At 39.8% G+C, this 26,031-nt stretch overlaps 2 protein-coding genes across 5 annotated transcripts in view; one reads left to right on the forward strand and one right to left on the reverse strand.

Moving 5' to 3' along the window:
- Positions 1 to 23,527, reverse strand: part of Fas1 (fasciclin 1) — a 564,588-nt gene extending 541,061 nt beyond the window's left edge. For 2 of the 4 annotated variants that reach the window (XM_065230990.1, XM_065230989.1), the window contains exon 1: positions 22,614 to 23,525. In XM_065230990.1, coding sequence (XP_065087062.1) covers positions 22,614 to 22,796 — 183 coding nt within the window. In that variant the 5' untranslated portion in view covers positions 22,797 to 23,525. Of the gene's footprint in view, positions 1 to 22,613 lie in introns of all 4 variants that reach the window. The other 2 variants (XM_065230988.1, XM_065230992.1) reach the window with 2 other exon arrangements.
- A 1,440-nt stretch (positions 23,528 to 24,967) lies between these two features.
- Positions 24,968 to 25,690, forward strand: LOC135708858 (uncharacterized protein K02A2.6-like). Its single transcript, XM_065231034.1, has one exon. It carries the CDS (start codon positions 24,968 to 24,970, stop codon positions 25,688 to 25,690), a length of 723 nt encoding a protein of 240 aa, XP_065087106.1.
- The last annotated feature ends 341 nt before the right edge of the window (positions 25,691 to 26,031 follow it).

Here is a 26,031-nt window from a genome sequence, read left to right on the forward strand (position 1 = left end):
ATTCGTATCTCTTATGCACGACGAACCAGAGCGAACAGAAGCCACTACTGTTTTTCAGTGAATGTATTTTACATTCACTGAAAAACAGTAACAAGTTCTGCCCGCTCTAGTTCGTGATGCATAAGAGATACCGATTTGAGTTATGAGCTAATAACAAAACCTACAAAAGCTCTGTACATCATTTTGCGGAATGCTGTTGATGAAAAAAGTTAGAGGCAAATGAATGTAAATGAATGTATGAAATGAATGCAAATGATTTTCCATGCCTGGTACGGACACCGTTTCCGCGGTTTCCATTCTCATTTTCTCTATTATCCGCATTTTTTGGGGGTTAACTAACATTTTTATTTGGGGGTTAATATTGTAACCATAAACTTTACCTGTGTGCAACATTTCATAAAATTCTGGTACTCTTCGGTCCATTTTGCCGATAGTAAAATAAACCCCTAATGAAAATTGTACAGGCATAGAAAACTGTCAATTAACATCTGTGGAAGTGCTTAAAAAGGTCACTAAATAAGCTGAGAGCCGGCGTAATGTCCCAGAAATAAAGCCAAAGAAGAAAAAAATGTTGTGCATCCATGTTCCACATTTTAGTTTTGGTCTTTCAATCAAAAACATGCACAACTATCGGAATAACTTAAACTTACATTCAGGCAGTAGCAAGATAGCGCTTTAAATTTCCCATCACAGTTATTCTTTCAACCCATCAATTCATCATGTCCGGTTCAGGTCACTACAAAACATCTATTACATAACTATCGCTCCACCCATATGTTGCATCCTACCGGCAAAACCATTACCTGCCATCCCGTTTGGGAACTCATCTGAATATTATTGACCTGCATTCATGCGCACGTTCCTGCACACACATCCATTACACCACATAAAATATCAAGACATCCTCGTAGGTGGTCTACTTGAGTTGAGTCCTGCGTTCATGCCCACTTTTGTAAAAGGTCCGTCTTAAACCTTCTTATTAGGCAGCCACAACCGCAAATGGCACACATTCTATCATTTCGGCCAGCTAGGCTCAGTTAGTTATAGTGGTTGGTAGAGGTGGTTTTCTGGTGTGGTTCAAGACAATTAACAGGAACTTCTGCCGGCATCTACGGTCCAGCTCATCTCCATTTGTTCACAATCAACTGCTACAGGGTACGTACGTACGCTTATGCAAAATGTGGATCAATTTGATTAGGATGCAAATAGATGGCAAATTACTCCTTCTCTAACCCAAACTACTCGTCACTAAGGAATTTCATTCCATCGGGTGTAAAGGTGTAAATTATTGAAATTTTCCATTGCGGTAGATTGCGGCCTGATTATTATTCCGCTTCGTTGTAGGGAGGAGGAGTAACTTCCACTTGAATGGTTATTCAAATTTGGCACACCAAACAGTAAACCATCGGTGATCAGTAGACGAAATTTGTTATACAAGGATTGTGAGGTAAACTTGGGTGGACCTTGACCTTCAGTCAACTAAAAATGAGAAACACGGGCAAGGTCAAATTGGCACTAGTCACCTTGTTCGAGCTTGTTTGTGGAGATATTTTCGTCTTGCAGGGAAATAGGAAGTGGGATATTCTATGAAAGCAAGAAGCCACTTCTACGAACGAGGTGTGTGAACGTTTACACATGTAGCTTATAGAGAGCCTTCAATAGAGAGCACCCCTACAACTATTTTTCAGTTTTAATACCCTTGGATAGTCTGTTTTAGGATAAACATATATGGTACAATAAACTCACGAAAAAAATCCATGATTAATATAAATAATAACAGTTATGCTGTTAGAGAAAGTTTTCAGGCGAAATGCATTCAGATTGTTATCTCCATTCAACAGATTTTTTTTTATCAAGAACCAACTGAACTGACTTACTAACATTTTAACATACAGGTGGTTGTAGTTTGTAGAAATAGATCTGCAGAACATTTTATTTTCAGGGATTGTGGTGCCGGCTCTTTATTTATTTTCCACCTCTCTAGTGTATGTTTTCAACCAACCTATGTGTGTTGTACAGGGCTTTTTCCGACTTCACCAAAGTTCTCAGATTGGAAGCCAAAAACTTATCCGAAAGCAGGAGGAAGAATAAACAGGTCGATGTTTACCGATGGTGTGTGGAACAGACGAAAGCAAATACAAATAACAGAGTGTACTCGAAGTTGAACTTGCTGAGCAACGGTGGAAACCGATTGCTGATGGTAAAAATGTTTTCGGATGTTCCGTGGAACGCTTCGCCGAAAAAAAAATGGTTTACTTTAGTTTTTATCAGTCTCTTCTCTTGTACATAGGTATCATAGCACATTCTGTGCTACTAAAATATTGTTGTAAGTAACTCAAAGTGACGTAGCGAGACATCCCAGATCATGCAAATCAGCTTCGGAATTTTGAGTCTCGATTTTTGTAGCTAATTTCAACTAAATCATTTCAATTTCATCAGCCGAAGAGAAACTGCTCTCAGAGAAAGCACATGGAGTAAGAGGAGAAAAGGAACCTGTCAGCCCGATAAAGGATCAATGTTGGGTCTATGTCGACGCAATATTGGATTGCTGTCAGGTTAGTTTTAGGCGAATATTGTATCTGGTTAAAGTCTAATTAAAGTCGGATTGGTTTGAGCTTTGTGTCGGAATGCAACGAGAGAACTAATAACTAATAATATTCTAATTTCCAAGCTAAGTCATTGTGGTTAAAAATATAAATTCGAATTGCGATTGTTTTACCAGCGAGTTCAACCGCACTATACTGCACTGAAAAAAAAACAAATACTTTTTTTATCTAAGGTTTGAATTTAAAATTATAAACTCCAAATAAATAAAAAAAAAATATTGTTAAGTGTGAAAATATACGCATATACTTTGATATTAAATGTTAAATTTTCAATAACATTCAATCATTTTCTATTTAAAAAGTGTATAACAGTCGAAATTTAATTAATGGAATTACCCATAACATAGGAAATATTTCGTGGCTAAAATTTCATAGTTTACATTGAACATAATAGATTTATTACTTTGCATTTATCATATAGCATTTAACATTTAAAATTTAACATTCAACATATAAAGATTTACAATTGAAGTTATAACATTTAACCTTTTCTATCATTTAAAGTTTAACATTTAAGATTTAATAAGACAAACGTGCTGAGCACCAATGCTACCGAAGCCAGGAAGGCAGCTCCCACACCTGGACCCTACCTATCGACCCATCAACTCATGAACCGGGGACCAACGGCTTTACTTCCCTTCCGAAGGAAGGTGTGATCAGAGATGTTATGCCTCAGAACATCCCGGCGGCGCCGACTGGGATTGAACCCAGGCCTGCTGGGGTGAGAGGCAATCACGCTTACCACAACACCACCGGCGCCGCTTAGGATGCGACCCTATCAGCTCAATGTACTGTAAAGGGGCCCTGGACAGAACCTGTGATCTTTTGCCAAGTAAGTAAAAACGGTTGGCCTAGACAACCGCCCCCTTACATCACAACAAATCATCTGCGAACGACGATCAATACCGAAGGCATGAAGCTACAAAAAAGCTGTAGGATTAGTCCATTTTACCAAACAAAACGAAATCTTATTGGTCAAGTACCAAGCTTGTATGTTCAATCACGATCGCATCATCTATTTTCTCCCTCAAAACGAATCATGTATCACCAAAAGCAAAAGATTAACTAATCACACATAACAAACCGCACCAATAGAATAATAGATCACGCACGAACGATGTTATCTTGACAGGTAGCAAAAGGAAATGAATAACAGTTATAATAAATTAATTTCAATATTTTTCACCTGGAACGATCGAACCAATCCATGATCTATGTCCAATGGTTCGGATTTAAATACTATTTGCATTTAGCAACGAGCCCCGAAACATTCGACACGTGCTTCGCACGATTAACACCATCAAACCAACATGAATTACTTCTTCAGTCAATTCTAACATCCGTCCAATAATTAGGAACACTAGCAAAGAAAAAAACGACGGTGCATCCCAAGTAACATTTCAAGTTTTATTGTGGTTTTAAAGCATGCTACAAGTCTAAATTATGGTCTATAGAACCTTCATAGAACCAATATTGTTACTTGGGATATCTATTCACATCCAAAGCGTAAAGTGGCTCGCACTAGCCACACCATAATTAGATATGATTTAATTTTCTTCCATATCATTTTCGGTTGTGGCTCGGCTGGCACTTTTCCCGGACATTCACTCCAAGTCAAGCACTTGGGTGATGCTGCTGCTACCCTCTTCAGTACTTTCTATTGCTAATACATTATCACACTACAGCTTCATGTTGTTCATAAATGACAAGTCGTATGGATAAATTTCTAAAAGCAACTCACTCTCTGAGTAAGATTCATTTTCAGTGTAAGGAAAGCATGTATGGACTTTGCCGATCAGTTGTTTTCCCGGAAATTATTGTTAAACAAGCTACAAATCAAAAAAAATAAGATTTTCCTCGGGAAAAAAATAACGCGATTTACTAACAAGTCCTACGGAGTAGGATAATTCAAATCAGCGAGAGAAAATTATTTCAATCACGAGCATAAGCTGTCAACTTTTCACGTATTGTGATGTCACACTCTGTATGATTATCCTCTCACATGCTTCAGAATAGAGTACCTGGCACTTCTAAAATTGCGGTTACCCATATTTCCGCAAATAAATTCACATCTCATATCTTAATCTTGATGCATAAAAACCCATATTGATCCACCCAGGTGAATAGAACCTTTGTTACACAGTATAATCTCGTTTTGATATCATCCATAGATATACGAGGCCTCAATGGATATTTTTATTTTTATTGGTCTCAGTTTCTGCACTACTCAATTGAATAGCAATTGCTAGTTTGAATTGGAGTCCAAATCATTATTCAATAATCAATTGATTTATGTCTTCACGTTAACTTCCTAACATGACAATAATTTTAAGATATAATTGTGGCTTATCTAGTAAATTAATTTCCCAATCAGTGTGTTGATTCAGGCGCAACCTAACTATAGTCGTATATTGTATATTGTAGACCAACAATTGAAATGGTTCTATCAAGTTTTATAAACAAAACGTTGATTATTCATTCCTCGCCGAATCGAACGCAAATTACCGGCATCATCGGATAGGGGAAATTTCCCAAAGATTGTGTTAGTTTGCGTAGGCGTGCCTTAAGTCACGAGAAAACGGGTTCCGAAAGTTTTGTTCGCAATAGCTGATGTGCTCTTTTCTGTTGTTGATCGTGATTTGACAGCTAAATTGATCAAACAGATATTTGACAGCTCAATTGGTTCCCGAGATTCTCTCCGCCAGGCTATGAATATAGCGACTATACAGCTAACATCATCTTCTGCTGAACTGTCCTGTGAGCTTAGCGAAAAATTCGTTTATGTTGTCGTGGTAAATCAAAGAGAAAGTCGATGAAGAAAATCGATCAACGAGGATATCGCCAATGACGAAGACAGGTCTGCAATATCTGGAAAATTATGAAACTGGCTAGAAAGCCAACCCAATGGAATCCCATGAATTTATCATAAAGAAATTCAAATAGAGCAAGAAGCAGCTTTCTACATCACAAAATTGGTGAAAGCTATCAATTTGTATTTATTAAAACACTCACACATACACACATACGCATTTACTTTCTTTGGAAACATAAATATAACATCGACAGTGAGCATGCATAAGGGCCTATACGCGATGATCGATTCTCTTCGTCGATTTTCTCTTTGCATTGCTTTTACCGAACGTATGGCCTTACCCTCCTTACTAAGAAACCTCCTAAGTGTCCGACTAAAAATCCTTCCCATCCCCAACAGTTGCAAGGACGTGCTCAGGACAGTTCTCGATTATTGGAGATACTGCTACTTTCATCTAAGAGGCCATGATCAATCCCATATCTCGGTCAATACGGTAACGGACGGAGGTGGCAGTACTCACATAAAATGGTCACCTACGAATTTGTGTAACTTAATTCTAATGCAAAACCTTTCCCTGTTGTATTTGATGTTTTGGACGCTAGATAAAAATCTCCGTTTTCAAACTATGCGGTAAAATAAGCGCGAAATCTTTTTGCATAGCAGTGGTTATCAAAAGAGAAAGTCGATGAAGAGAATTGATCAACGCAGATGGGACCACATACTGTGGATCGAGAAATTCGAAATAAATGTGGCATCACTGACTACGGCACCCCTGATAGCAAGGCCAACAGGACTGAACGGTTAGAGTTATCGGATTTGTTTCACGATGTACCAGTTCTAATCGCGATTTTTAAAAATGAGGGTGATGTATAGACCAAGGTTTAAGCGCCAGTTACACTATCCTCCCTGTGAATATATTGACATGTGTAAAGTCCGCTTTAGGTGTTTAAATGTATCCAGTGTTTTACGATCGCTTATGGCCGCCACAATCTGGTTGAGTTTCTGATAGGGAACATAAGATTTATAGTTTAGGTTGTGTTGATTGACGTGTAAACGATCAAATTTGAACGTTTATACGTTTGAACCCAAACGTCAAATCATATGTTCCCTACCAAAAACTCAGCCAGATTGTGGTGGCCATAAGCAACCGTAAAATGCTGGATAGTTCTTTTTGATGTTTAATCGGCACACACTAGTGCGCCATTTACATCGAATGAGCGCAAGTAAGAGGAAAACAAATTAGTGGGAAAACAAACCGTCCGCTCTCCATGTGTGCTAGATAGAGAAAGACAATTAAACGTCAAAAAGGTCTATGGGCAAAAACCTGGTAGGGACGTGCTGTCAAATCAGCCTACTGATCATTCTTGTATGAAACTGGTTCCAAACGTAAACAAACGCTGTAGGTTTCTTATGGCTTGTTTACGTTTGAAACCAGTTATGCGAGGTAGGCGACGAATGACGATTGTTCGTATTTGACAGCCACCTCCCCCCCCCAGGATGCACGCTATTTCTAAACAACCCAAATTTGAGTAGGATATCCACCAAAATTGAGTAAACAAAGTTGGGACTGACAAGATGGAGAATGAACAACATCGACCTTTTAGGTTATTTGTTATCTTGTCAGTTACAATCTTGTTTGCTCTATATTGTTTAGCCTTACGTCTAATGAAAATGAGTAGATCTGACTGAAAATTAGATTGTTTAGAAATAACGTGCACAAACAGGTGGAAAAACTCGCTGCATACGGCCAACATGATCAACCCAAATTTGATTTTACTTTACTCATAAATCGCAAAAAGTGCAGGAATTTAGAAAAATTTACTTCATGTTTTTCCAGTTTTTTCGCGCTTTTTCAAGTAAAAATGCCGCAATATGATAACACTAACGATTGGATTTTCTCAGTCTATTGGTACTACTACTAGACTGAGTAAATTTTACTCATTTTCCAGCAGATTATTGAGGCTTTTATTTGGGTTGATCTCATCGGCCGTGCACAAATTTGAAGGGACAACATCTGACTGGTCTTATAGAGCTTTTCGTCGTCTAATCGGCGCACACTACTGTACAATTTAAATCCAACGAGTGCGAGCCAGAGGGAAACACATTAGTGAGAAAATACATCGTCGATTCATACATGTGTGATAGATAGAGAAAGACGTTTAAGCATCGAAAGGGTCTATTGGAACACGTAGGGTAGGAAGGTTCAAAACGCACCCCCACATAAAATGACCTTGCACTGTTTTTCATAGCTTTACTCACTACTTGAAGTACACCCACGCGACACAACAGCAACATCGGGTAGGGGAAATTTTCCCCTTCCTGACGATGCTGTTGGTTTGCGTGGGCGTTCTTCGGGTAGCGAGTAAAGGGCCCACAAACCATTTGTTTACAAATGGCTTTTGCGCCGTTTTCAAATGTTAGCACTGAATATATCGATAACAAATTTGTCTGTTGCACCAGGAAGTGTCAGCCTCCTAATTTATTTTCCACTTACCGCGCTTTCTTTTGACTACCTTCAGGAATTTCTTTAATTCTTTTTTCCGTTTTTCATTGATAGATTTCTGGGTTTATTCAAATATTCTGGGTTTTTCCCAATCATACAAAACTTTTCTGGGTTTGTTCAAATATCCACCATTTCTTCTTCTTCTTCGCATTTCAAGCTTATTGCATATCGCATATTAGCTTATTGCGTGCTCTCAACTTAGTGTTCTAGGTGCACTTCCACAGTTATTAATTGAGAGCTTTCGATGCCTGTACCATTTTTGCATTTGTATAATTGTGTGGCAAGTCCAATCATACTTCTATGCCCAGGGAAGTCGAGAAATTTTCCAACCCGAAAAATTCCTAGACCGGACCGGGAATTGAACCCAGCCACCTCCAGCATGGTCTTGCTTTGTAGCTGCGCCTTTACCGACTGAGCTAAGGGAGGCCTCATCCACCATTTATAGTGCGTGACTCAATTGAGGCTCGTTTGCGAAAGCGTTTCTTCAAACGATGGGCATGAGAAAATTCGTTTTCGCAGAATTCATTGAATGGTTGTATTGGTTCATCTTCGTTGGATTTAACGACATGAAAATTAACAGCACAGCTTCCCCTGTTAGTTTCTTTTGAAATCTACTGGAAGATTCCTGCTGCTTCTCCTGGAAGTTTATGCAAACTCTGTCTGAATTTTCTTTCGACATAATTTGGGAGTTCTATATCCAGAATTGCTCCAAAAGTTTATTCTGACTGACGTGGAAGATTCTTACTATTTCCTCTGGATTCTCCTTCCGACTTTCCCCAGAAGTCCTGCTGAATTTTCCCGAAAATGTCTACTTCCTCATAGCCTAGTCAGGAAAGACACGGTATTACAAAGCCGGAGGCAGCGGGTTCGATTCCCGGTTCGAATTTTCTGAAGATGAGCTTGATATTTATCTATATGCCCTTTTCGAAAATAAGGCGATAAGAAGATACAAAATGGCATTGTCGGTCATTAAGAACGTTTTCGCAAATTTTTAACAAAATTTAGAAAAATATAAAAGTAAACCGATTTAAGAATTCGCTTCCAAGAAAAGAAGTTGTCAATAATAGACACACTCACCTGAGAAGTTTAGAGCGATATAAAAACGTTTTAAAACATTTTTGGACAATTCTATCCATTGGAATGGATAGAGCAGCAGGCAGCAGATGAATGTGAACAAACAAATGCTGAATCTGTGTGCGATAAGTCGAGAAAAAACCCATAGAAGCGGTGACGCTGCTTAGATTGACGAGAAAACATAAATTCCCCTAGATTCTGTATAATAAGGAAGATTTATTTTTGGTGAAATTAACGGAAATTGTTTCCCGAGATGTCAATAAAAATAAGATTACAGAAAATTTAGTCAAACAATTGATGTTTGATTTCTATGTGGCCTGGAATTACTTCATGTATATTATGTAGTGTGTAGTAAGCTTTTCCCGTCACACTCACAGTGCTTCAGCGAGGCCTCTATAAATACAACGTTTCAAAAGGTTTCAACTATATGATTTTGATAAAACATTGGTAAAAGAAATCTCGACCAACAACCATCTGAAAAGAACCCGATGATCTGAATACTAAGAAAACAATGTTTTATTGCAAATTGAGTTTACAACCTATTGGCTGTTAATCCAACAATATCGACCTGTTGTATTATTTAAATTGAACAATCAAAGCTGCAAGTATTGGACCACCAGACACATATTCAATTCAATATCTGTCCTTTCTTGATATTGTTGACATCCATTTCGGTGATCATTCTACAATAATAATAGCTCGTATCGTAATCGATAGCCCACCATTTCCTGGTTACGCCTGTCCCACAACAATTCAGCGAAACCACTTTCCACGAACATTAAATCCGCAACAACCATCGAAAATCAACAGTCTCATTAGTGGCACTTGGTGAACCGATTGTGACACTCTCGCGTGAAGTGGGTGTATCAGGAATGAGCCTCTGCCCGACGAGCCCAATAAATTAATTTTCTCATATCGATACTGCATGGTGTGTTTCGCATACAAAGTGTCGCTCCAATAACACCAATAACCAACGCCCTCCTACCGATGAAGGGTTGACAGAATTTCTTCATATATTGGATGCGAGAAAGTTCCTTCAGAAGGTTAAAATTCCTTCGTAGCGCTGAACCAAGTTAATGCAGAGCTTCTTCAATGAATCGTGTTTGCGTCACACTTTCTGGCGTCGTAAAAATACCAGTGACATTTCCAGGTTGATTTTCATCGCGATATTTACTCGCTTTTCCCATCGCCCACGTCGTTCTTCAACAAGGAACCTTCAATATCCGATGAGGACGGGTTGTTGTTATGATATAGGATGATTGTGAAAATATGGAATGGGGATGGAAAATATGCTTTTTTTTTATTATGTAAACAATTTTCACGGAAATATCGGTAAAAAATAGGAGGAGACGCAACGGAAAAGGTAGGTGAAAAGTGGCTTGAAACGAACACCGCTGTCGACGTCGTTTATTCACGTACAACATTGGATCCCGGCGTTGCATGTTTGTTAATAAGACTCCATATTAAATAGAGTTTATTGGAATCGATTTTTTGAGCGTACTCAGAATTTTGTATAATGAAATGACAGGTATTATACACGATATAGTGCTTCCATTGTGAAAGAAAAAGTTCAACTTGTGAGTTCGATAGTAATTTAGTTTGAAGTGGTTTTCCGTTACCCCAGTTACCAACAGAGTCAACATTTAGGGATGGGGTGATTATGATTATGAGAGTGAAACTTGAGCCTTTGAAATGTGAAGTTGTGGCATTATTTACCGTTGCTTTTCGTATTCCTATATAACAAATATATGCTAGTTAATTTGTATAGCTAAATGATGCGTTTCAAATGCTTATATAATTGATTTTTTTTTTTAATTCATCGTTAGTATGCTTTTCCGTTGTCCCCTCTGTCAAAACGCCGCGTATTTGTTCTCAGTAAGCTCGGCATAGTTTTAAACGGCTAATGAAATGTTTCTTCATATCTCAGTAAATTATCACGGGTAGTTGATCAATCAGATTTAGCTTTGAAGTAAAGCCATAGCAATGAAAAGTAGAACAAGAAAATATACCCTTGTTCTTACTGCACCTACTTGACATGACCAGGATTGAATTACTACTTTTTCTTGAATGTTTTGCTGGGTGACAGGGTGCTTTGTTTAAAAAAAAATATATGGGAAATTTATGATTTTCTCTACTCTCGCTCTATTGTTGGTTAAAGTTGTCAGAATGCTGGCAAAATTGAATACATCCTTAATAAAAAAAAATACCATAAACGAACGATAATCCAAATGATAGAATTATTTCACAAATTGGATGATTCCCGAACACGTCATTAAGCAAAATAAACTTATCAAATGTTTTAGAGATGGTTGTCATGACAACGAAAAGCAAGCTGCCGTTGTTTTGATGAAATTAGTTTAATTGTCAGGCACATATTCAACTATACCCTATTTTGTCATGTTTTCTCTTTTTGATCTTTCTTTATTTGCTATCAAACCAACCGTAACAAAAAAAAAAGCTTGCATGGCATTGTCATAGCAGCCAAATTTTCTATATTTACACAACAACGAACAATTAGAATTAAAGTCAAACTGCTTCCATAGCAATTTCCATACAAACTTCATACCATTTGCGCTACTTCTTAACCTGCATCAATCTTTACCATTTTCTGCAGAGACTCATATTTTGGGGTTATGAATCAATCTGAAGGATGACGATAAGATTACAAATATTTTTTGTTTTTTTTTTTCAAAATGAAGCACCCTAGTTGCCACAGACAAAACCGACGAAGGTGTGCGACGACAATGGTGCCGCACAAGCATCAAAAAGAAGAAGAAAACCCCTGTGATGGTACCTATCATTCCATTCATTCATGCTTCCGTTCCTGTCGGGCCGTTCCAGCCCTTGACGTTACGATTTTTCAACGCTTTTGGAATGCTTTCACGTAGGCATTTTGCTTCGCTCGGTGATTGTTGCTGTTGCCTTACTCTGGTTGCCGATTCTTTGTCTGTGACTGTCATTTTGATGCGCATTTCACTCGTTTATCACTTTTCTGTTTTATAATTATAATAAACGATTATTGCAATGCAGCATTAGGGTGCTTCATGTTGAGAGCATTGTAGGCAATTATATCAGCTACTTCTCAGTTTGATTCGTATATGTACGAATGTATGCAAGGATGAATTAATGTGAGAATATTGAACACAAATCACCTAGTGTTCAGCAGTTAAATTTATGATAGAAATGTGTCTGCATTTATGTCACATTTTGATGGAGGTCAAAACACCCTGCAATATTTAACTCTATTGTCGATCCAGTAGCCCATTTCAAGAATAGCGTGCGTGTTGAGGTGGCTCTCACGCATTATCTCAAGCGATAAACAAAAATCAGAAGTTGCATTTGCATTTCTGTTCTCGTTCCTTTTCTTCTTCTTCTTCTTCTTTATCATCACATAACAAACTTTTTGCTTATCGCATATTAGCTTATTGCGTGCTGTCAACTTAGTGTTCTAGATGCACTTCCACAGTTATTAATTGGGAGCTTTCGATGCCAGTACCATTTCTGCATTAGTATAATTGTATGGCAAGTACAATCATACCCAAATTTAAGTTATTTTCACTCATCTACCATGTTCCGTTCGATAAGCTAATTTTTAGTAAACCGCTTGTAGTAGTGTACATTTGACTACGGCAAAAATACTTACTCAAATTTGAGTATATCTCATATTCTCGCTAGTAGCTTATTGAACGATAGTCATGAGAAAATCGAATCTCTCGTTTCGTTTTTGACAACAACAAAAAGTGAGAGTAGGATGCAAAACTCAAAATTTTTGCAAAGTAAAAAGAAATTAATTTTAGGGTATTTTTTTTTCTCTGTGCAAGCATTGATTTGCAACCGTAGCATCCCTCGTTCATGTATTTTTTCACTAGCTGCTTTTCCCTCATTATGTCAATACGTCAACTATGTTAAATAATAACAAAACAGATGCAAGTAAGTGATGTCGGTTCTACGAAATGGTCCGTCGATCTATAGAATTGATTGATTGTTGGTTTAGTGTGATTTTTCTTTTGCTGGAAACAAGGTTTCAAACGTGGTAATGCATCACTAATGATTGCCTTTTCTACCACCACTCATCACTTTGATGTGTACCGTGGGGGACCGAAATCCGTACACCTAACAAATGAATCAGAATCCGTACATTCCATACAAAACGCCTACTTCTGGTGTGAGGTGTACGGACTTAGATGCTGTATGGATTTCGGTCCGACACTTAGATACTGTACGAATTCAGTCGGATTCTTCTCAGAATTCCCATGCCTCCCCTCAGAATTATCCTGAAATTCTGTTCAGAATTCTCTCGGGAGTTCGCATCTGAAGCACATAACACCGAATCACCAGGAAGCATTCAACGCTCAACCTGGACTAGTTCAGGATTGATTAAAGTAGAATCACCGACAAACCATGAATGACCATAGAAAAAAAACAAATGAATTTCTGGGAAATATTTAGCTAAGTCATGAACTCGCATGCAAAAGTTATGAATTTGTTCGTGTCTGATCTATTCTGGACAAATTATTGTTATCTAGATAAAAAATCCTATGCACATTAAAATCGGCCGTTTGCGATTTTCGGGCATAAGTCAGAATTAAATGTCATGTCGGTTTGTCGGTGGTAGAATCACTGCTACTCTACCACTAAACATTTTAGCCTCAGTCCCCGAATGAAAATCATTTAAAATTAATCCAAAATATATTAATTAAATAGGAGCAAATAATTTTATTAATTAATTTTCTGACTTATTCGACATTGGACATGCTCATCATCATCTTCACCATCGATATCATCCAATATCGAATGACTGTGCGGTGACGTGGACATTCCCGTCTGGCTGGAGCAGATATTTGCATCTACGTAGCACTTCTACGGATTGTTTTCGTACGGGTAGCAGGGGAAGATTTTGGAAAATTTTAACTGTGACGAATTGACTTCCTGCATCATCCATTCCACCTCCAGTTGCTCCTGGATGGTGATCCATGCTTTGGGATTATTGTCAACGGATTTCCTCAACGTCCACGAATGGGCTCTCGAAGAACACCATCACGTACAGTGTCACACAAAGAGGCCACATTTCCAGTTCAGGGCAGGAGTAGCGGTTGCCTACCAACACTTCCGGACTGCAGTTCGTGGTCGTGCCGTAGATGGTAGAAAAAAGTCCTCATCTTTGATGTCCCGGTGCAGAGTATTCTTGACGCTGTCCATTCTGTTGATCAGGCGTTGACGTGACGATTGTCTTCGACAGCTTGTACGGTTTGATATTCAAAAAAAAAAAAAACATTTGAATTGTCAAAATACCGGGTTGCCAAACATACAATTATTCACACACACAAAATCAATCCGATGACATGGCACTCTTGAAACAGCGCGGTACACTTGAGGCACACTGAGAAAAATGTAGGCGCAAAATAAGTGTGTAGAGTGACAAACCCTTGGAGTCACCCACAATTATGAGTTGTTTCCATTTGATTAACACGCAGAACTGACTGACCCATAATAGTGACTAGCTGGCTCATAATACTACTACGACTGTTTATTTGATGGCGATTATTTGAAGCCTTTCCTAATAAACAAATACAGTAATGTCCCGATTTTGTCAACCCCCTAATGAATTTAGGGCTAACAAAAACGGGACACTGTCAAAATCGGGACATTTTTTTTCGCTTAATTTCTTTAACATAATATCTTTAAATGCTGTTTGATAATGCAAGATTTATGTTTTAGGAATCATTCAATGTATACGAGCCCATTTAGGGGGGTGGGGGAGCTGGAATTTCAAACTTTTCGTAAATGTCATATAAGGAAAGACATTCTTACATTGATGGTGTGAAGGGGGAGGGGGGGGGGGGCTGGCTAAATGGCCTTAAATAAGAATTGCATGGCCACTCAATGCATATGTGATTAAGAATTTTCTGTAAGAACAAAAATAATAATACATAGTGCATAATAAAGACTTGCATATGTCCCATGGACCCCACATAAAAATTCTCTGAATGAAATTTGGAGGAGCATGCTCTGCAGAAAGGAGGACGGAAACGGTCATATGACGGGAAGTTTCAGGTGTCCAGCTTACAAAAAGGCGATAGCGGGCCAATAGTAATGGAGATAACCCAAATAGATCTCAATCATTGTGACACAGCACAGCAACTGTTGTGGCAGTCGACAACGGAAACAAAGTGAGACGTTGCAATGATTGCGGAGCCGTATCGAGTCCCTCCCGATAACGATAACTGGGTGGCCGATAGAGCAGGGATGGCGGCAATACAAGTTATGGGCAGGTATCCCATACAAGAAGTGGTGACGAGGTCTTACGAAGGTTTTGTGACCGCCAAAATTAATGGAACCTTCGTATGTAGTTGCTTTGCACCCCCGAGATGGACAATGGAGCAGTTTTCACCAGATGCTAGATGGACTCACCGGGGAGCTCACCGGACGGAGACCAATCGTCATTGGAGAAGATTTCAATGCTTGGGCAGTGGACTGGGGAAGCATATGTACCAACGCAAGAGGGTATAGCATGCTGGAAGCTCTGGCCAAGTTGGACGTCAGTATGGCCAACGAAAAAACCCTCAGCACCTTCCGCAAAGATGGTAGGGAATCCATTATCGACGTCACTTTCTGCAGTCCGTCGTTAGTGGCAAGTATGAACTGGAGAGTATGTGAGGAGTACACTCATAGTGACCATCAGGCGATTAGGTACAGCTTTGGCCAACGGATACCTACGGCAATGTGGAAAACGAAAGTAAGCAAGCGGAGGTGGAAGACGAAGGCATTCGACAAGGATCTCTTTGTAGAAGCTCTCCGGGTAGACAGCAGCGTCCCAGACCAAAGCGCGAACGAGTTGACCGAATCGTTAGCGAGGGCATGCGACACAACCATGCCGAGGAAATCGGAGCCAAGGAACAGACGGCGCCCAGCTTAATGGTGGAACGAGGCACTTAGCACGCTCCACGCTAGTTGTCTCCGAACCAGAAGGCGCGTTCAGCGGGCAAGAACTGATGCAGACAGAGCAGAGCGAAGGGTGGTGTTTCGAGCAGCCAAGGCCGCTTTAAAACGGGAGATAAAGCTGAGCAAGTCAAACTGCTTCAAGGAGCTGTGCCGAGACGCTGATGCCAACCCCTGGAGTGACGCATACCGAGTCGCGATGGCGAAGATTAGAGGTCCAACGATGCCCGTTGAAATGTGTCCAGACAAGCGGAAAGTCATCGTGGAGGGACTTTTCCCGAAGCATGACCAAATGACCTGGCCACCTACACCGTACGGCGAGACAGAGGCAGACAACACCGAAGGTAGACAAGTCTCCAACGAGGAACTCGAAGCAGTGGCGAAAGGGCTAAAGACGAAGAAAACTCCCGGTCCGGATGGAATCCCCAACGTGGCGTTGAAGGCGGCGATCCAGGCGTTCCCGGACATGTTCAGGATAGTGCTGCAAAAGTGTCTGAATGAAGGTCACTTCCCGGACCGATGGAAGATACAGAAGCTAGTGCTGCTGCCGAAACCCGGAAAACCGCCGGGGATCCAGCATCGTATAGGCCTGTATGCTTGCTGGATACAGTAGGAAAGCTATTGGAGAAGATCATCCTAAACAGGCTAACGAAATGCACGGAGAGTGAGCATGGATTGTCGGTGAGGCAGTTCGGATTCCAGAAAGGGAGATCAACGGTGGATGCAATTCGGACAGTGGTCGAGAGTGCCAAGAAAGCGTCTAAACAGAAGCGGAGAGGATATCGATATTGCGCCGTGATAACAATCGACGTGAAGAACGCATTCAACAGCGCCAGCTGGGAGGCCATCGCCGAAGCACTGCATTGAATGAGGGTTCCTGATTACCTGTGTAGCATTATAAGGAGTTACTTCCAGAACCGGGTTCTAGTCTACGAGACGGACATGCGAGAGAAATCAATCCGGATCACGGCAGGTGTGCCACAAGGCTCCATCCTTGGCCCAACGCTCTGGAACGCGATGTACAACGGCGTGCTAACGCTGAAGCTGCCCAATGGAGTCGAGATCGTAGGATTTGCGGACGACGTCGTGTTGGCGGTAGTAGGCGAGACGTTGGAAGAGGTGGAAATGCTGGCAACCGAGGCGGCCCCCTGCTTTGATCTTGCCACCGCTGCACATTTAATTCTCGAAAAATGTCATTATTGAGCTCGACAATCAATAAAATACGAATACGACTGAAAAAACAGTCCACCTCAACCAAAACTAATTGAATCATATAGGCTGACAAACTCGGGTCAAAAAGCTGACAAAATCAGGGGTAGACCAAATCGGAGGTAGACAAAATCGGGGGTAGACAAAATCGGGGGCTGACAAAATCGGGTCACCACTGTACCATAAATGAACGATAAACCAAATAGTCGAACTTTCCACAAATGCTTTGGATGATACCCAAAACATGGCGTGAAGCAAAATAACCATAATATTTTCATTAGGGTTGTTTATTTGATAGCTGCGGTGGAACTACTCATTCTTGGAATTGGATTGTTTAACTTCGAAAAATATACCGATTTAAATACATCATCTGATAGAGCTTTGTTTTCTGAGCACAACGATATTTTTATCGATCCTGTATACATTCATCTCGATTTTTAAATCAATATTTAAATTTTTGATCGTTGACACTAAATCTATTCGTTGACAGCTTGCTCCCATACAAAGTCCCACCAAGGGGCGCTAAGATGGTGATTTTTGCTAATGTAATCGTACTTATTTAAAATAGTTTCAGTGTACCAAAATTGATGCAATTTTGGGTTTCGGTTCCATTTTTAATGCAGATAACGAATATGTATTTACCTCAATACCCCTAAACAACCCAATTCTCGCGTAGCATTTGAAAAGGGCCTATCCTCGTTTATCGATTCTCTTCATCGCTTTTCTCTTTGGTTTACTACGGCTACATGAACGAATTTCTCGCTAAGCTCGCAGCCAGCTGTTCGACAGAAGATGATGTTAGCTTGCGCCTGAAACAACATACTAAATGGAAAAATCATTAGCAGTCGGGTTACTCGCGAAAGAGAAAATCGATGAAGAGAGTCGATAATGATAGGCCCTTTTCTCGTGTTTTGCGAGAATTAATCCGTAAAACAGAAATAAATCTCTGGAAGGCAATACCATGTAGAAAATGTGCAGTGTTTTGAGCTAACATTCCATTCGCAAGAATTTTGCAAGAAGGATGACAAATTAAATCGAACACTTATCGATACATGTAATATTCAAGGCTTCAAACCTCACTATGTTTCTCAACAGCGTCCTCAAATCCTTAAACAAAGATCTGCTGCAGATACTTAGGGACAACAAAAAACGTGCTGCTCACTATGCTTCTGCTACGTTGGAGATGCTCATGAAGGAAAAAGTCGATTTTGTCGAAAAATTGCAAAATCCCCCAAACTGCCCTGAACTTCGTCCCATCGAAACATGCTGGGCAATAATAAAACGGCATCTTAAGAAAGATGGAAGAGAAGCAAGCCCTGTTGACTGCTTCAAGAAAATTTGGTCTGCAGCACAACGAAAAGTTAAGAAGAAAGTTGTGCAAATTCTGATGGGCGGTATCAAGAGAAAAGTCCGAGTGTTCTTCAGAAATGAGAAGTAAACATTCAAACTCACGTGAAATCGGTCAGTTTGTTCGAAAATAAATATTTTTCTTTGAAAAACAGGTGTCTTATTTCATTAATGAACGGTCGTTAGTCAAAAAAATGGCATGAATTTGAAAATTCACCTTGTCAGCCACTTTGTAACTCTTTACTCCCATGGTAAAAACACATAAGCGAACGTCAATCTGTGCGTGAAACATGGTGGTCATTTTCTTACACTTTCGCTCCAGTGAAAAATCCCATAAGATACTCTCAATAATTGCGTGAAGAAACGACGGCGGCTCGCTGGTACCATGATGGAGGGAAGAGATAAGATCCGGTAGATTTCATGCACAGATTTACAGATGCTGAAAGGATTTTACCGCAGGAGAAAGAGTTGCAGCACCGACGAAGTTTCAGTGCCACCGTCAACGTCAATACTTACATGGTATTTCAAAACTACCCAACTTTGGGTAGAGTCCACCCAGATCAAAACTTGGGTAGTTTTCAAATAGTGTGTAGTGAGCATGCAACCAAATATCTGCTTATCTTTCTTAAGGGCCAATGTCACTAACGTAAACATTGACTGTTTTCGAGGATATCTCGAAAAAGAAAACTCGCTCAAGTAAGCCGCGACGGTGTTTGTGTATAGGGAAAGTTCTTTGACTTTGAATTACGAGAAATTCCAACGGCGCCGGTGGTGTAGTGGTAAGCGTGATTACCTCTCACCCCAGCAGGCCTGGGTTCAATCCCAGTCGGCGCCGCCGGGATGTTCTGAGGCATAACATCTCTGATCACGCCTTCCTTCGGATGGGAAGTAAAGCCGTTGGTCCCCGGTTCATGAGTTGATGGGTCGATAGGTAGGGTCCAGGTGTGGGAGCTGCCTTCCTGGCACGTCGGTAGCATTGGTGCTCAGCACGGAAAACAAGATCGACGGAAAAAACAAACCAAAGGAAAAAAAAAAAATTACGAGAAATTTATGAAAGAAGTCATTGTTTACGTTTACGACATTAGCCCTTATAAACGTTCAGATTCGATATCACGAAAAAATAATTTTGACAGATCGATGTCCAACTATAACAGTTATACCAGTGAGGAAATGAAAAAGGGGTCAACTTTTAGGCAGCAGTTTTGCGTGAAGTTCCACATATGTTATGTGTCTGAAGTCTTATGAGATTTAATTTGGAATTCTCCTCACATTTCTCTCTATCCGTATATTAAAATTATCCTTGGTTATCTAGATATAATCCGAATTTTTTTTCGATATTATCATTGGAAATCTTTTTAAACTAGGTCAGAATTCCATGAGAAATGTAACCCAAAAAATCTTTTTCTTTGGTATTATTAACGAAATTCGTTTGCAATTATTTAGAAACTATCCTCAGGACTAACTAGCCTTAAAATACATCTCGGTTTTCCTAACAACGCTCATCAGAATCTTCTCAGAACTTATTGACTTATATTAACTTATTATAAATTATATTAGAAATTTACCTGAAGTCTCACAGTCGTCATGGAACTTGCCATAGGGCCACCATAAATTCAATTTGAATAGAAACTCTTCTCACAAATATTTTGCAATTCATTACACTATTGCCTTGGAGTTCTAGTCAGAAGTCCCTTTTCGCTAATCCGGAAATATATTGGTGTTGTCCCTAGAACTCCTTCTAAATGCTCCTAATGATTCAAAATGACAAAATCCTAAAAATTCCGACATTCTAAAGACCAGAATCTTAAGTTTTCCGAAGAGTGGACGAAGTATATTTGTTTTGATTCGTCACCATTTAAGGACTTTTCCCAGTGATTTATAATTCCCGGCTTTTTCCTGGTTTTCCCGATATCCCAGTTCTCTAGTCACCCTGAATATACTTGAAAGTTTATTTCTTCTTCTTTATAGTCACGTTAATAATCTTGGGTCGTGACTTGTCCGGTGATGAGATTTAAACTCATGCCTTTGGCGTGAGAGGCATGGATGTAGACCGCAAAACGGGAAATACTCTAATTTTGCTGAAATTTCTATCTTTTCGTGCATTTGAATACTGCGATCGGATTATTTCAAAGTTAACCTATTGGTAAAAATGGCAAATGTGTGTAAATTCTGTGCACCAGACCGGGGGATGAGATTTGCTTACAATTATGTGGGATTCATCAGCGCAGGATGTTAGTGAAGACCACATGAACGCCCTGCGATCCAATGCAAGAAAATTGGATACCGAAAAATGTGGAGTGTATTATTGAGAGAAATTAATTTTTATGGAAAAAAGGTTGCCGACTGAACACAAGCCACGAACGTTGTGATTATCAGACCTGTGCTTCCTCCACTACTCTCTCCATGCTTAGGAACGTGGATAGGCTAAAAGCGAATAAGAAGCGCTCATAGTATATGATTTGCTAATTTGATTTCGCATGCTTTACTGCTGAACGGGAATTGGAGAGATTCGTGGCAAGTGTGTGCGTCGTTGTACATAAAAAGCTTGCTGGCATAGTCAAAAGCGTAGACAGTATACGAAATTAAAAAGATAAAATATCATTGCATCGTTTTCAAGGTCAACTTAAATAATACTCTGCGGTATTCGCTGTGGAGGAGGATAGGAAATGCAACTAACATTCGATGTAATACATTTTTGGTTTACGTGTAGGGAAAACTGAGGAGAGATGACCATAATTTAGAGGAGAATTTGAAGGAGTATTCTGAGATAATTAGGAATAGAATTAAAAGACAATTCTGCCAAGATTTCCATGGTTATTAAGTGTATTGAGGAAATTTGAGCAATGTTCCAAGAGAATATTAAAAAGAAGCCTGGTAAAAATTTCAAAAGTTCTTATAAGAATTACTAAAAATGTAAGGATAATTGTAGAGTGAGTTTTCTGAAGAAAATTTCTTAAGATTTTTAGAGAAAATGCTATACCAGAGAGAACTCCAACAAGATTATCCTTGTGATATTTTGACAAGAACTCTGAGAAATTTGTGGGATGAATCAAAGGGAAGATTCGAAAAAATCTTCAATGAAAACCTGTGGTGAGCACCAACGAAATTATAAACGTAATTCAGACATGAAAAAAAACATGATCATTAAGATATTGGATCATAATTTTCATTTGAGTAACACTTGTAAACTCTCAAAAGCGGAAAAGTGTCCGATACGCAAGGCATGAAAGAAAAATAAGCCTCGATTACTTTTCAAAAGGACGTATCAGCTTTTGTAAACAATGTATTTGATCGTCGGTTTGGCGTACCTGGTAGATCACGCACGCATACTAACACCACTATCAGGTAGTGTTAGCATGCGGGGACGTGCTACCAGCTACGCCAAATCGATGATCAAATGCATTGTTTACAAAAGCTGATACGTCCCATCGAAAAAGTAATCGAGAAGTATGATAATGCTATAATTAACAATAAGAAGCAGATATTTTCATGATTGTGAACATTTTTTGAATATACACAGCAAACAATAAATTTTAATATTACATTTAAAAGAATGCACTTTAATTATGTCGATAATCTCATGTAATTTTATGGCCTCCCAGTTCACCAGATCTGAATCGCTTGGGCTTATAGCATGTGGTCATATACACTGTCGAAGGTAAACGAACACAGGGTATCAAATTTGATCAAATTAAAACCCATTTTCAAACGAATATGGGATGCCTATGAAAGTCGTGCGTGCCATCTCCAATGCATTTGAGAAACGTCTGAATCTGATCAGACAGGTTGAAGGCAGGGTAATTCAACAACATATACTGTAATGGATCAATACTATAATGCATTTCAGTTAATGAAATCATTAATAACATCCGAAGCATTGATGCGAAAAAAAATGCAGTTTGAACTTGTATCAGAATACATTGGACACGGTGTGCATAGTTAATTAAAGTCACCAAACCACTGTTAAAATTTAAGTTCCAACACAACAATCAACTCATCGTATCCTGGAGCACAAAATTCTACCAGATCGCTAATTTGATCATAACGGCAACGAACAAGTAACTTCAATTATCATCGCTAGCGCAGTTCCCCAAGAACAATCATTCAATTCACGCCTAGGTACCTGTGACAAATCCGGATCATTGCTAATGTGCTCCTCTACCGTGAACGCGATCGGCGTTCTAGATGCAACCATCGGAGTCATCATCGGCATCAACATCAACAGCAACGGAATCGCTGTAGTGGTGGAGCTGAACAGGCCTCCACCACCGGCTATGCCACTAAACCACTTGGAATCGATCTTCATGTTCGCTCTAGCAATCTTCCTTCACTACCACAACCAAACCAGCAACTCTGCACACCTGTATGATCAAATGATCGCCCGTCGAGCCAATCACACAAACCACTTCACTTTTTGACTTTTCTCTTTATCCTCTGTTGGTTGGGCGTTTCAGGTATTCCCTCAAACCACGCACTGTAATATACAATATACTCCAAATCGATCTTTGATCACCGTTGCAGAATCATTCACCCCTTCTGTCGAACTATTCGTCACACCAACTCATCGGGAATCCATGCGAATGAAAACACAAATGCAATTATTCAATCAACTTCCTCCGAACGAAGAATTGCAAACACGAAGAATATACAACACACCGCTGCTGGTGCCACTATGACAGAGCAGGGAACAACAAAAACTTCTCCGCTTCCTGGACAGGCCTCTCGTCACACTTCACTGACCACTTCTTCCCATTGTTGGCACTAGCACCAATCAACAAACTGCCAACGGCCGGCTTTCTCTCGTTTGTTGTTCCGTTTTCGGTATTCAAACTGCACTGGCCGGGTGCCTTGACAAGGTAGTTTTTTTTTCGATCAAAAACCGCCCAGGGGGAGTTTGGAACAATATCCAAAAATCACTATCTCCGTAGATACAATGCACGGTAACCCTTCACAGAACACAACCTTCCACGAGACGAGACCAGAACCCAACGTTCTTAACCGAACGAGCGCCGTCTAAAGACTGAAAAGCTTACATCGAGTGGAAACTTGTGCTGGATAGCGTAGCAGCTCCAAAACAGGAACGATAGTGTTGCCGTACAGCGAGGCTTACAGCTCAGTAAGAGAATGAATCAAATGTTTATATTCGCGACATGAATGAAGAGTTCAACCCTGAACAAACGATTTGGTGTCGTTTTATAGCATGAGAGAGGAAGAGAGCATCGAATGAATATGTTTCGGCGCAAAGAGATGGGATGAATGAAAATATCATTCCTACCCAACTTTTGAGAATGCCATAAAATAATATCAATGGTCACAGAGAGGGAGAGTGCGTGTTTTGTAAGGGAAATGAGAGAATGGTGCGGGTTTGTTTGTAAACAAAATTTGATGGAGCAGGAGATTGGTTTATTGCGAACATCGCTAACGTTGCATGCAGTGAGTGGAAGTTGCAAACAGGTGTTTCCGGTAGTATGAAGCAAACGTCATTCTGACCTGATATGAGCATAAGTTTTTGAAAAAGAGCAAAGGATGTTTTATCGTAAATTTGAGTGTTATAGTTGAAGAAGTACAACATTTTAAAAATGTATTTTGCTATCTAATCTAATCTAATCTAATCTAATCTAATCTAATCTAATCTAATCTAATCCAATACAAACGCAGCCAGTACGAGAAAGCATCCTGGAAAATGATTAGGTTAAATAGATGAGGTCTAATCATTTTTTTTTTGTCTAATTGATGTTTACAGCATATCTGAGATATGATATAAACATCAATACGGCCAGGCCTACTGCGTTGTATTTGCCGCAAAGATGATTCTTGGAAATTAATGGGAACATTTCTTGAATCTACAGGGGTGGAAGGGTGCGTGGACATACCGTACCAAACGCTCCGAGTTACTATGTGTAGTTGTGTGGAATGTGTAAATATTTGTACAATATTGAAGAATCATAAAATAATGCAATGGAATTATCTTTCCGAATTTTTTCCTATGTTGGTAATGATTCTTTTGCGCTTAAAAGTTTCGTTGGATGCATCCGCTTCTTTTTAACTATGGGGTTTGGAATGCAGTTTCAAATCATTGCTCGTAGTTATGTTTAGTGATGTGATGGAGATCATTTCTTTCACTAGAAACTACTACTCCTGGCTGATCCGCCAGCCTTGCATCGAGCTGGAACCGCGAGCAAGCAAATCAATTGCCTCCTCGCTCGAATCCTTCGTTGTGAGTGGTTCTGATAGATATGTGCCCATTTTGGCTTGCAGGCAGCAGAAGTTTGCAGGAGAAAATTTGCACATTCGATTTTAGCCTACTTCCACTGGATATCACCGTTATGCACCAGCTAAAGAACTTATTGCACTAAATTTTCAATAAACATCTCGTAAAATAAAGCAGCAGCAAATTCAAAACACGTCAGTGTGATTCTCAATAGGACTTGTAAGACCCAAACTGAAATTAAAGGAACTCCTGTAATGCTCGGGATAATGGACGCGTGTGTCGAATTCGATGGACAAAACACACTTTTACCATTGTACGTCGTGAAGTCGGAAAAACATCCGTTGATCGGGCGCGAATGGCTGTGTCGTATGCCGGTCGATTGGAACACATTGTTGTTGAAGAAAAGTGCAGTTAACGAGATAGGTAAAGGTACTCCGGGAAATAACCAAACTGCTCCATATGATGCTACTGATCCTGCTGCTACTGTGAAGAGACTGCTGCAAAAGTTTCCGAAAATGTTAGAAGATTCTATCGGTAAGATCTCCCGTGTTCAAGCGAACCTGCCACTGAAGAATGATGCCCGTCCCGTATTCCTGAAAGCACGTAAAATTCCGTTAAATCTGCAAAAGGTTGTTGAAGCTGAGCTCGACAAGTTAGAAGCTGAAGGAGTGTTGATAAAGGTCAACCATAGTAATTGGGCGACGCCGATTGTGCCAGTAAAGAAATCCCACAACCGTGTACGTATCTGCGGGGATTATAATCAAACTGTCAACCCTAACCTGGTGGAGGATAAGCACCCGCTTCCAACGGTGGACGAGCTGTTCGCCTCCCTGGCTGGCGGGAAGAAATTCAGCAAAATTGACCTAGTGCAGGCCTACTTGCAAATGGAAGTTGCTCCGGAGGATCGTGAAATTCTTACCCTAAGCAGTGCAAAATTTGACTTTTTCGCTCCACAGTGCTTAAATGGTTTCAAATCGGGTCCTGATTAGCCTCCCAAAGTTACAACTCATTTGGTTAGAAACAGACTTCGCACAAGCCATTTGAAGTTTACTTGTAAATTACTATGGGAAATCTCAACTTTTTGTTCATTGCCTTCTAGTCTTTTTCCATATTGAGCTGCGAAACAGTTCGATAGCAATTCTTATAGAAAATTTTCTCAGCTACAACTTTGCTGAAAATTGTTTCTATGTAAAACGAGACAGGAAAAAGTTATTAATTATTTAAGAGATTGGTAAACTTATGACATGATCAAGCAGCTGCTCTGTAGGCAACACTGTATTTTGCAGTGTGACATAGTAGCCATGACTTTTGTGTCCTATTCAACGCCCCA

This window comes from Ochlerotatus camptorhynchus, unplaced genomic scaffold, assembly GCF_037179485.1.
Source record: "Ochlerotatus camptorhynchus isolate MF236.1 unplaced genomic scaffold, CSIRO-AGI_Acam_v1.1 ptg000336l, whole genome shotgun sequence".
Lineage (NCBI taxonomy): Eukaryota > Metazoa > Arthropoda > Insecta > Diptera > Culicidae > Ochlerotatus > Ochlerotatus camptorhynchus.

What these genes read in the sequence shown, in the direction of transcription:
- LOC135708858 (XM_065231034.1), top strand. Translation starts at nt 24,968, where the DNA reads ATGGACGCGTGTGTCGAATTCGATGGACAAAACACACTTTTACCATTG.